The following is a 13,245-nucleotide window of genomic DNA, read 5'->3' on the forward strand; positions in this document are numbered from 1 at the left end:
GGCACCGAGTGGCAGAGCAGGTGTAACTTATAACAAGTTAAATTTCTGTTAAATGTGAACGTTTTTGCTGGGAATAGCATTCGGTTCGAGATTTGGAACAGCTAACTTGTGAGCGTGGCCTTTCAAGGAAAAAACCCAACTGTTTATTTTAGAGGAAAACTGAGAGCAGCAGCCCGCGCTTCCCCGCACCGGAGCTCTGATCAATGGAGGTGCAACAGGAATAGTTTGCATTTCTTTTGGGTCAGGTGGGGTTGTTTTAAGAAGATGGAGAGGATTTAAAAGAAACACACACACTTCTAGAGCAGCCATAGGTCATCTCTCCCAATTTTCTAGCATTCAGGACCGAGATCTCAACTCAGCAAGATCCTCCTCAAGGTATATGGGTCCTTCATTGAAATAACATATCTCACCAACAGAAAGAGAGACTGGAGGAGGAGGACTATGCCAGCTCTCAGGCTAAATAACCGTTTCTATATTATGTCATTTTCTGTACATGTCATCAAACACACTAGAGCAACAATTACCGGAACCCCCGCGCAGCCAAGGCACGCGTGCAGCTGTGCATTTTCAAAGCCTGGGCTGACAATTTCTTCTGATGCCAGGTTGCAGATAGGGAGGAAGGGATGTTCCGGGAGGAAGATCCATTTCCAGCGAGGCCACCCTACCGTGCTCCTTGTCAAACGGCATAGGAGCAACTAACAGACACCCAACATCTGTAACTGGCAACTCATTCCCATTCAGTTCGAGAGAAGATTTCCTGTGAATGCTTTTCATGTATATATTCGGCTACAGATGATGAGAGCAGCACCACGAGAAGTTATCTTTTTTATTTGTGATGTTCAGCTTAAATCACTAAAAAACTGATCTAGTGGAAGATGTCCCAGCCCATGGCAGGGGGTTGCTACTAGATGATCTTTAAGATCCCCTCCAACCCAAACCATTCTGTGATTCCATTTTAAAAGCATGTAACATCTCTGCCTACTAAAACAAGATGTATATGGATGAAAACTTGACAAAATTAATTTGGGAACAGATTCTGCAGTTAGACCCTATTACTTAAGGACCCAAGTATTTCCAATGAAGTTGATAGGCAGAATAAAAAGGAAACATTACTTCCTTTATCTAAAAAAACCCAGCATTTGATTAAGCACATAAGTGAATGGGACTTGGACATTAAACTCCATTCAAATCCTTTTAAAGTTTCACCCTGAAAGAAGAGTAAATAATGGATCATGCAGCGGCAGATAAGGAGGCCTTAAGTGGGGATTTTGGCTCACCTGACACTGCCTTGGATGAAAAAAAAAAAAGAAAATATGTATTGCAGAAAGTGTCTGCAAGTACTTCACCGAATTTAGTCTTGAATAAATTTTATGGATGAATTTCAATAAGGGCTGGCACCTCTCCGAGAATTTTTGAATATTCCAGCATCAGATTATACTTCTACCCTCTATTAACATTCTGTTGCCATTCGTGTCTCAGATTTGACTATAAACTTAGATTTGTTCATTTATTTCAGGTCATCCACTCCATTTCCGTCTTAAAACTCGAGTGAAATATGTAATCCATAGATTTTGGAAATAAAAATAACGGAATAGTCATACAAAGACTCAGCTTCCCCATTTTGCCAAGGCAGAGAGCTGCTGAGATCCAAAAAAACCATTCTTGTGGGAACAAAACAAAATAATCCGTACACGCGGCCGGCTGGCTGTGACCCACTAAAAAGAATTATTCGCTTAAGCAAACCTAAATCTTACTTACGAGATGAGGGTTCGAATTTTGTGTATTAGAAAAATGTCAAAATGGAAGGGGGTGTCTAGCCTTACCAAAGCCCAAAACAAGCAAAACCACACCACAGTGTGTCAAGAGTGTTTCTGGAGAGAGCTCCAATACCTGAATTAGAAATGAAAGGAAAGAAAGAAGTACCAAAAGAGAGTTTTAGCATGAATTCTCTACGCCCTAATACGCCCTAAAGCTACAGGAGCTCATTGTGCTCTCAGATGGGGAGGAGTTTGACGAAATCTTTGGTAATTCACACTGGAAAGCAACAGGACAAAAATCTCTACGTTTTCGAAAGCTCCAGTTTGCTACAGGAAACCATTGATTTCCATCTTAGGGACACCTCTCAGGAAGAATGAGTATTAAAGACCATCATCTGCTACACATTCATGTTTACGGAAAAATATCCCACAAACATGCATTGGTATAAATTTAACTGTGGGGAAAAAACGAAACAAAAAACCCAACAAAGCAGTAGAAGCAACTTTAACCATACTACCTGAAGAGCTTTCAACTACCTAGAGGAAGACATTGCTCACATAACTACGCTCTCAAGTGAACCTGCTAATTGCTTTTTATAATTGCAGAGCCCTTCTCGGGTGTCTTAACACAACCTGAACATACGAGAGACAAATAGCATAAGGCACATCACAGTATCTCTCAATTTAATTTTCTTCTCCAGAATTCACAAACGTCTTCAGTTACATGGTTCCACTGAACTTTGACATGACTGGGATGGAGCAGGGCAGGTCATGTTGGGCACCTAGAAATTAGGTGTGCCTGAAAACGGTCCTTTTGACAGATCCCAGGTGACTGACCCCAATTTTTGACCTTATAAAACTGCTTCCACACAAAAAAATAGCAACCCCTCCAAACATCATTTTACTTCTAACGTCTTTTGAAAGAGCACTGACTCCTCTCCGATCATCTATTGTATTAACCTACTGAACAGTTCAGCTATGAATAGATGACTAAAACAAACAAGGACAAAACATGCCCAGTGAAGTACTGAACCGAACTGCTTTGCCAAAGTGTTTCCTCAATGCCCATATGCTATAGTATGCTCTTGCTCCTCACTCTTCATTAAAATCTCCAAGGATGTCTCATTTGTAATGCCGCGAGCCCTCCCCACAGCACTGTGCCCTGATGCCTACCAGCCCCCTGACAACGAAGGGGGTTATGTGAAAGGCAGGTTCCTCTTTGCAATCAAAGGACTCATTCATTTATACAAGAGCCACCTGTCTTTCCTGAGCGTTCCCAAGGAAATATGGCACCAAAATTCAAAATATATTAGCTCAGGAATTATCCATGGCAGTTTGAGAACTGTACAGCTGTCTTGTAAACAAAAGTAAATTCAGCACCCCTTGATCTGACATGCAGGGCTAACTGGTTGACACGAGGTACGTAGGGATATTTTCACACAAATTCTTAAAATGCTAAAAAAAATAATAAAGAAAAAATCCAAGAGCAAAACAAGATAAGGGCAAATAACGTCCCCTTTGAGAATTTCCCTGTCTCAGATGGATGACCAACTTTGAATCTTTCATCAGCACTTATATTGCAGTGCAGTGTATTTCAAATCTAAGACATTTGAGTGTAGAGTCAGTCACATGTAAGACATTGAAGGTTTAACATTTATGTTGGGGGCAAAAACACGAAGCTTGTTTTTCAGAGGTCTAAAACTAGCTGATGACATTCTTCCACCCGCAGAGCACACTTTTGAAAGAGCAACACGTAATGCTTCATAAGGCACAGCGTACACCAGACAAGTCAACGTTAACTCTGACCCATGTCAGTCATGATTTTTCTAAAGGCTTTCCTTACACCTAGGAGGTGCCTTCCTAGTCTAGATATAGCCTACTTTGGACTAAAACTCCACCTTCTGCCCAAAGGTAGTCTCTAGACTCATGTAGTTCCTACAAAAGGAAAAAACCCCTTCCTCAAAAAAGCTGAAACCGTGTTTTCAGCTGAAATTGCACCCTACCATACACTCTCTAAAGTCAATACAGCGAAGTTCTAAATTTTGTCAGGATTTTGTTCCATAATATTCAACAGCAAGATCGCTGTGTGCGATTATAAATTCATCTCCATTTCAACTCAAATGGTTCTCAATCCTAATGCTAATCTAAGCAGATTCTCTGCAAATCTAAGATAACCAAAACACAAAAAGTCAATGCAATGACATTCATAATGTTAGTCGTCTGTTGCTGTGCTACAGCTGTAGCATCTATTCTATCTGTAGGAGCAATATAGACTATAGCTTGTGAATGCCAAGAAAACATTCAATACATTTATAAAAAAAAACAATATGAAAACTTAAAATGCGAACCAGAACACTATAAACATGTGGGTTGTTTTAAAGCACAGATTTGTTCTGCTAAACCCAAGGAGGTCACCATGAAGCCCCGAAGATACAGTTGGGCTGCTGTGCACTCTGCAGTGCATCCATAAGAAAACATTGGACTGGAGCTGCATGGGAAGGTCACGGACTCCAGTGTTTCATCACTAAATATGCCTATTGTCTACATCAAAATCACTTGGCAGAATGATTAAACACAAAAAAAAATCTGAGTAAGAAAAACCATCAAGTTATGCATGAAAAATGAGATTATGGCATCAGAATGAAGGTCACTGCAAATATGCTGACCAGGAAATCACTTCAAAGTCAACTGCAGCAAATGTGGCTTGGAAAAAAATGTATTTTCTATTTAGGTTACATATCCACTTTTTGAACGTTTACACTCCAGAATTCAGGCTGAAAGGGCAGAGAGAGGGAGGGGACAAGTCGTAACAAGCACGTCTCATCTGGCAAAAAAATGAGCCCTTCTGTACGTTCAAGAAACAACTGCCACTTCATCCTGGACCACCATACACACACGTAAAAACAAGAGCGGAAAACTAAAGCAGCAATTAAGCCATGAGAGGATGGTCAGGCAGAGCAAAAGGCCATTGAAACAAATAAGTACAATAATTTTACACCAAAGACATGTAAAATGTGTAATATCTTAAAGCAAAACAGTAATGTCTCAGGCAATGTTTCCATTTTCTGTACCAACAAGGACTATCGGTGCACATGACTTGAACAGCTATGACTTCAGATTAGATTATCTCACGTCCTGTTAGCTGGCAAGAGTTTGGTAGCGTGTTAGGACAGAGTAGAAACAACCGAAAAAGATACTAAAATGGCAAAACCAAAGGAATACACTGAGTGTGCTGGGGAGCAGAGGGAACCTGCAGCCAGCGTGATCCAAAGCCTCCAAAGCCAGAGGCTAAAGAAGGAGGTGGCTATTGCACCTTCACCAGCAAGCAACCGCTTGCTTGGCGCAAACACTGGCAAACAATCCGACCCCTTTAGATGCCATCGGCACCTCCAGTGATGGCCACCACGATGCTGAGCCCAAGGCAGGAAAAGAGTTATTTTATTTTATATTTTTTAAAATAAAAGCATCAGGAAACTAGATAGCAATCACATTTTTACATTACACTGACCATTACATTAAAAGTCTAAAAATAGTGTTTACATTTCTGGTCCAAAAAAACAGTTTCATGAAAAATTAAGTAAATTTCTCACTGACAAGCTGAAATACGTGAAAGCCTTCAGGAGCGCTGCACTATTGAGCTCCTGCATCTGAGAAGGTCAGGGTCACCCTCTGCTCGAGTGAGAACCCCAACCCTCATCTCACGCCGGGAAGCAAACTGCGCAATTCAGCCTCTTGGTGTCGGTCCACGCTCCAGTTCTACATCCTACTTCAGTCCAGTAAAAACCAACGCTAGCAACAGCTGCTGCACAACCAACCCTAACTCTTCATGGAAAGTGATTTTCGAGATTTTTGTCTAAGTCACCACCGTCCCAGCTAAAGTGACAGACCCAACCTTTCGGTGCCAGCTCAGGACCCCTCAAGCCCACACCCCACCCCTCCACAGCAGCTCCCCCCCACCACGGCACTGCCCGGGCCACTCACGCTGATGGAAGTGAGGTCCCTTGCTGTCGCCAGCTCTTCTGCAGATGCTGCTTCTCTAGAGAAGCTGTTGAGCCCAGGCAAGAGGTTCCTTCTGGGATCAGGATCTCCCCAGGGTGCCCGAGGATCTCTCCAGGGCACCCGCTGCTTCTCTTGCACCCTCACCCCAGAGGTCCACCCCCTCCCCTGCTCCTCCTCTTCCCTGACAGTTCATGCAGCTCATGGCATTCGACAGGGCTTTTTTCCTCTGCACAGGGAGCTCGTTAACCCTTTCCTTGAAACGACGGTAGGGCTGATTTTTCCATCTGAGGAATCCCCGTCGGTGCCTTTGCTCCCACCCCTACTGTCCTGAAGTCAACTGAAGACAGAGAAAACACACCCTCCATGCCTGGACCTGACACTTTCCACCTCCACTTTCCTGCTAGACAGCTGCTTCAAAGTACCCCTTACTAGCAATGAAGTGACCTTTCACCACCTTCTCCACCATTACCTGTTCTTCCCAATATGCATCATTTTCCATCTCTAAAGTTGCTAGTATAAGACCAGTTTTACAAAGTTGTTATAATTTACCATATAATCTTCAGCTATCTAAAGGTTATTGCCACAGAAAATCAGTTGGCCCAGGCTTTCATCAGTGTTCAAAAAAAAATGACTACTCAAGTCTGCAAATTGAAATCTAACATCTAATTAGGAATCCTCTGATTAATCATTATTCTTTGCCACCTTGGATATTGCTTTGATAAATGAGGCTTAGGAGTCTTCTGAAGCCTTAATTACCAACATTGCAGATGGCTAAGAGTTGTACGCAGAGCTCTCCGGGTAGGTGGAGCAACGGGAGACATCTGTATTATCTGTGGCTCTGAACACACGCACACGGACCCAGGTCGCTCACCGTGACGGCAGCTCCACAAGCAACCGAGGCCATGGCCCACGCAGCAGCTCACGTGCCCTCCACTCCTCGCGGAAGCTATCCAGTATCTGGGGCTACAAGACCAAGGGGGCACCTCGTATCACACTCAGGAGTCAAGGCCCCAACATCTAAAATTAGAAGAGACTCCTGTGGTCACCGTGTGAAGCATTAGAGCCTACGGAGATGTCTCCTAAGCCACCTACGGAGGTGGCATTTAGAGCACATCCAAGGACTACATGCCTAAATGAAGCCAACAAGCCGTTGTGCCAAACGAAATAAACTTTTCCTTGTAGGGGAGGAGTGAGCAGAAGAACAATGTGATAAAGCACCGTGGAATAACAATGCAGAACAAGCAGTCATCCTCGTAAGGATTCAGGCCAGCAACTCCACTGAGCCATCAAATCTATTTCACTCCTTCGAGAAGACACAGCATGCGCTTCCAACCAGCCCGTGGTGCAGGGCGCCATGGCTTGCAGGCAATAAACCAGCAGACCCATCTCTGCACACGCCCCCTTCCTTCCAGCACCATAGGGAGCAGCTCCATCCGTAGCGATGAAGCTAACTGCACTGCTGAGCAGCTTCTGCTGCCTTTTTTTTTTCCTAAAGAAGAGTTAATCTACCAGAAATCAGGGTTGCAGTCCATTGGGAAAGATGGAGCTTCACCAAGCTACAAACGCCAGCTTGCAACAGTTTACACAAAGATGAAATAAAGCTGCTTCCCCTCTTCACATGTGTCCTCCTGATTTCAGAAAGTCACGGTACCGTTTCCTGCATGGACATCCTCCTGTGTCTTGTGATGCTGACTTCAGCTTTTAAACACAGACTCCCAAATCGTTTGCATCCTCCCTCTCTCACCAGGTCAGCATCACCACAGCTGGCTGGCACAACCTACAACAGCAGCACCAACTTCCTGGCATCCCAGTCTTCAGTGGTGGAAAGACAGATATTGAACAACACAAACTATACCTACAAAAATTAAATTTTGCACGTAAACTCATCACCTGGCACATGCGAGTGTTTGGGTATCCGACAAAACCGTCTCTATATCCAGCATGAGAGATTGGCATCCAGCAAATCAGAAAATGCAATTTTGACCTCGAGGAGCGTTTGCCGACCGCAGGGTTTCACAGCATCATATTTGTCCTGGCCTGGTTTGCTAAACCTCTTGGAGAAGGCAAGTGCTCTCAAGTACCTTTCAAAATCAACCAGCTATCACTAGGTTTCATTTGGGAACATTTCTGCTCACAACAAGCAGTTGGACAAGAGGAACTCAAACTGATTTTGGGATCAAACTTTTGGAGAGCGAGATGGATCTGTTCAATAGATCAAGTACGCAAGCCTAACTACTCTTTCTACCCTATAAGTCAAAGAAATAAAAGCAACCTTATCTGTAGCTAATCTTTGCAAATTTCAGCGCGGCTTTCCTCGAGCATCATCCTCTTCACATCCCGAGCGTGCAGACTGCAGCTTTTGGTGATGCACAGCGCCATAGCTCACAGCTCGCTATCTTTTTTCGTAGCAACCAGGTAGTACGAAGCACCTGGGAAAAATCTTTGACAAACCAGTCTCTGTTTAACATAATTTACCCCGAAAAACACTCCTGCAACTCTTGGTTTGACTTCACCAAGCGGAACAGAAGATAACCACAGCTGCCAAAGCCTTTGGCGAGTCTCATTTCTCTGCGGTCGGTGATTTGCAACCCGAGCAGATCTTACAGACTCAGGAGTTTTTCCAGGCAGTACAGCCCGTGTAGACACATGCATTTATCATCCAGGGATGAGAGTGTTGCAGAGGGTGTTTTACTCAGTGTAGAGATTATTTCAGATTGGATTCTCCAGCCCAACCTCACCTCGAAATGCAGCAAACCCATTTCCATGGTTTCTTGTCTGGAGACCAGATCTTGCAGAGTTATGAAACGCAGATATAAAGCTCCTCTGGCTGACTCCAAAACCAAAACATTGCTATCTTTTCCCTTTTATATCTTCAGATAATTTGTTGCACATATGAACAGCAAGAATCCGTGCTGGAAATCTGAAACATCCTCCAACATATAAAGAAGTATTTAGGCTGCAACCTAAAAGTTAGTCCTTCTAGCTTGGTGGGAAACTCGATCAAGCCTGAAGAATCCCCATTTAGGAGGCCAGACTAGAGCGAGGATTTTTCCCTGCTCGTTCTTCCCAAATTTTATGTATTTTTGGCTGATGAAGACAAAAAACTACCAAAACCACGTTCTGCAGCTGCAGCGCAGTCAAACACTGCAAGCTCACAAATAAACCTGCAAGAGGTTTGTGTAACCCAGAGCTAAGACACCCCAGCTTCCACAACACGCTACGCATTCGACAGTACTCACATCTCATCAAAATACATTTTTAAACTTTCAAATTACAAAATCTCAACACAAATTAAGAATGTTTACTCACACAGGTTACTTTCCGGTAAATTTGAGCAGCATTCTGGCATTCTGAGTAAGGGTATTCTGAGGTAGCCATTTCCAACATGCACATTCCAAAAGCATAGACATCCACAGATTCATCGTAGTGTTCCTCATACATTTCCGGGGCCATAAATTCTGGTGTACCTACACAGACACGCACAAAAACAATGTAAATTTTTGATCAGAGTCTAAATGGCTTTAACCACAATCTTTTTCACCTATAGAAGCGTGCCCGTTACAGCCGCGTAAGGGTGCACGTGAGACTATTTCAAAAGAAGTAACTAGAGTAAACTCGAGCATCTTCAAAGGAAGAAACCCAAAGTCAACACACACAATTACATACCCATGGCTCGCTGGTAATAACACAAGGGGAAGAGGAAAGGGACAGAAAAAGTATCAAAATTTCAAAAATGAACAGGAGACAGACATGGCACATTGCCTGACCATACTAGAAGTCATAGAATCATAGAACAGTTTGGGTTGGAAGGGGCCTCAAAGATCATCCAGTTCCAACCCCCCTGCCATGGGCAGGGACACCCTCCACTACACCAGGTTGCCCAAAGCCTCATCCAACCTGGCCTTGAACACCTCCAGGGATGGGGCAGCCACAACTTCTCTGGGCAACCTGTTCCAGTGCCTCACCACCCTCAATGTAAAGAATTTCTTTCTTATATCTAACCTAAATCTGCCCTCTTTCAGTTTAAATCCGTTGTCCCTTGTCGTGTCACTACACTCCCTTGTAAAAAGCCCCTCTTCAGCTTTCTTGTAGGCCCCCTTTAGGTACTGGAAAGCTGTTATAAGATCACCGCGGAGCCTTCTCTTCTCCAGGCTGAACTTTGGAGACACCTCCAAGCAGGGACAACCATCACCCTCCCTGTCACCAGTTCCCCTTGCAGCACTGTACCTGTTACATAAAGTCATGGAACGGTTTCTTTTTCTGGGTGGAGAGAGGGATCTGCACGGGCTCATGGAGGTGAAAAGCAGAAAAGAGACAAGAACCTTCAACTCTTGTTTCCATCAATGCAAATTTGCATGGTTTTTTTTTCCTCCAGAGATACCTAGCAACCACCTGGCAGACAGCACACTTTGAAAGCGAGGAGTATCGCAAATCCCCGGCAAAGTCACGCACGACGCATCAAACACAATTCTGCCACTGGTTTCGTGGGACGCATCACTGAGGCCACTCGCAGAAGAAGGTCCCACTCAACAGGGATTAGGGTGTCAGAAATCTGATGCAACCAGATAAACACTTAAGTGCAGCGCTGTACGTACTGCTTCGCCACGGGGAGCTGCGGCTTTGTGACGAGCAGCGACTTACAACGCCTGCAACGTCTGCACAAACTGCCCTGCAAAGCGTGGTCTTATAAAGCAAAAGGGAAAAAAAAAATAACCCTATTTATTCCAGGAGCTGTACCTCCTAACGTAATTTATGCTTCGGAGGCAAGACTAACTCATTTCCTTTTTACGCTTAGAAAAGATGAAGGAAGAGAGATGAACGCAGTCATGTGTTGCAGGAGAGGAATGGAGCCACAAACACCAGGATGCCAAAAGGTGCACGAGAGGTCTCGGACCACGTGAAGGACCCTGGACATTCTGCCTCATCCAGTGCAGCAGCAGCCGTCTCAGCACCCAAACTGCCCTGCAGAGCCTGGAGACTCCTTATAGGACATGGAGCAGTTGGAGAGGGTCCAGAGGAGGGCCACGAAGATGATAAGAGGGCTGGAGCACCTTTCCTATGAGGACAGGCTGAAAGAGTTGGGGCTGTTCAGCCTGGAGAAGAGGAGGCTCCGGGGTGACCTTATAGCGGTCTTCCAGTGCCTCAAGGGGGCCTACAAGAAAGATGGGGAGAGGCTGTTCAGGAGGGCCTGTTGTCATAGGACAAGGGGTAATGGTTTTAAAATAGAGGGAGGTATTCAGGTTGGATATTAGGAAAAAATTTTTTACCATGAGAGTTGTAGAACACTGGCACAGGTTGCCCAGAGAGGTGGTGGATGCTCCATCCCTGGAGACGTTCAAGGCCAGGTTGGATGAGGCCCTGAGCAACCTGATCTCGTTGGAGATATCCCTGTTTGTTGCAGGGGGGTTGGACTAGATGACCTTTGAAGGTCCCTTCCAGCCCTAACCATTCTATGATTCTATGATTTTTTTGTTATGGCATCTCTACATCAGCAGCAAAAGCACAACTCGAATTAAAGCAATATATACTGGGAAAAAATAATTCTTGTATACATCTGGGGATTTGATAGAAGGTTTTTTTTTTTTCCCCATGGCAGCATAAACAACATCTCTCAAAATTAAGTGTCTGTCAGTAAAAACTCTGCTTTTGCACGTTTTCTGAAGTAGACTTGGCCTAACTCACAAAGCAAGCCTCAGCGCAAGCATTTCTGTAAAATTGATTTTGCAAAATTCAGGATGGATCTCTCCCTTGTTTATATTTCTTCCACCTCAAAGACATTCCTCCAGCCTCTGTACATCAGCCGGACTCATGTCATGAAAGCTCAGCTCACTGCCTGCGCTTCGGGTTCTCCTCCCAGCCGCCGCACCGGCGGTGGCTGCTGCTCTGAAATGGTTAACGACGGCCAGAAAGGGGATGTTTTCGGAGCTGCTACCTTGTTTCAGAAGGAACAAGACTCCCAGGCAGGAGTGAATCTCATGAATTATACAGCATTTAGAGCAAATCTGAAAAAGTGAAGGCGATAGTCTAAGAAGCAAACAAAATTCTTGACACCATTCCAAAATAGCACGAAAATGATGTTTTCCTTCCCTGCTCCTTGGGGATGGGAAGGAATAACACACAAGTGTTCTCAAACAAAACAGACCACCTAGATGGGAAGCCGTTCAGCATCTCAACTCCTCTTGGCAGAAGGAGCTTTGCCCTGGCTGGGCTCCCCGCCGAGATACACCGCAAGGTCAGACGAGCATCATCGACGGCACGATCACGGCGAGGGAAAACGGGACCTCAGCCACGCTGACTTCATTCCCTTCAGACCGGTGTAAAATTGCAGCTACTAATATTCCTTTAAAGCTACTACATCTATGGAGGGAGCAGAATTACTCATCTCACCAGTGCTTCCAAGCCCTCCTAATTCTTTCCTTGGAGCAGCACTACTCATGGAAGACAAGCTCATTTATATTGCCAAAATGAATGCAAAGACCTTGCCAGCAACCTGCAGCCCTTTTCAGCATTGAACTACTTCTACACACGAGCGTGCTTTGACAGTGTTGTGGCAACAACTGATTTTACAAAACTTGTATTGGTATTCCTGGTATTATTCCCAGTCCATGAAGAATTGCTATACTGTAAAAAAAAAAATTATGTGAAGAAATATTGACCCTCAACAGAAAAAAAAACCCAAACACTATGAGAATTTGAAAACCAGAGAAACTTGACAGATGTAAACCAACATGATTTCTCACCAAAATGCACAAGGTTAAGCAGACCCACAGCACCCAAGCACATATCCAAAATTTCTATCATTTTGACTTTAATACTGGCATCCCTAAGTGTTAAGGTTAATTTCATACAAATAATTGTAAAGAACTATAATCTCTGAAAACTTGAGATTCTAAAATAATTATTTAAGCAACTGCTGCTTGAAAGATAGGATGCTATTTTCAAAACTAGTAAGGTTGTTAACTTAAGGTTTTCCTAACTAGTGGTTGTTGCCATCAGTTTGCTAATTCTAATTACCCAGGATCTAATTTCCATTGATATAGCTTAAACTGAAACACAACTACGTGCCTGATAGCTTCTCCCACTTTCATCATCATTTCTCAGGAATTTGCAGCTTCCTAAAACCATCATCTGATCTGAACAAGGGAGATTTACTACGGAAGCTTGGGTAAAAATAAGCACGAAACGTTTGAGAATTCAGGAAGAAATTACGTTTACACAGAAAACATTAAATGGAACTTTTGCAGGGAACCGACGTCCTTCGACAGCCTCCCAGTTCACACAAACCCAAATTCTCACGCTCCTCCAGTAGGCACCATCTACGGGCATCGGCTCCTGCAGATCCTGGTGGAAATTTCTTTTCATTTCCTACCTACTGATTTTCAATAAATTGCAGCTGTCCTTCCAGCGGAACTCTGCCAGGATGGCAGCGAGGCAGGGACGAGCTCTGCGGTTGCCTGCAGAAGCAGCCCGTTTTGCTGATGCCCCAGTA

At 44.1% G+C, this 13,245-nt stretch overlaps 1 protein-coding gene across 1 annotated transcript in view; it reads right to left on the reverse strand.

Annotated features, from left to right (window-relative positions):
* The window catches only part of LOC104383513 (serine/threonine-protein kinase WNK2), a 107,427-nt gene that overhangs the window by 55,195 nt on the left and 38,987 nt on the right, over positions 1 to 13,245 (reverse strand). Inside the window, 2 exon segments of the mRNA XM_086619291.1 lie at positions 6,628 to 6,719; positions 9,066 to 9,223. Of these exon segments, the coding sequence (XP_086475417.1) occupies positions 6,628 to 6,719; positions 9,066 to 9,223 (250 nt within the window).

The sequence above is a fragment of the Tauraco erythrolophus genome, chromosome 12, assembly GCF_009769465.1.
Source record: "Tauraco erythrolophus isolate bTauEry1 chromosome 12, bTauEry1.pri, whole genome shotgun sequence".
In the NCBI taxonomy this organism is placed as follows: Eukaryota; Metazoa; Chordata; class Aves; order Musophagiformes; family Musophagidae; genus Tauraco; species Tauraco erythrolophus.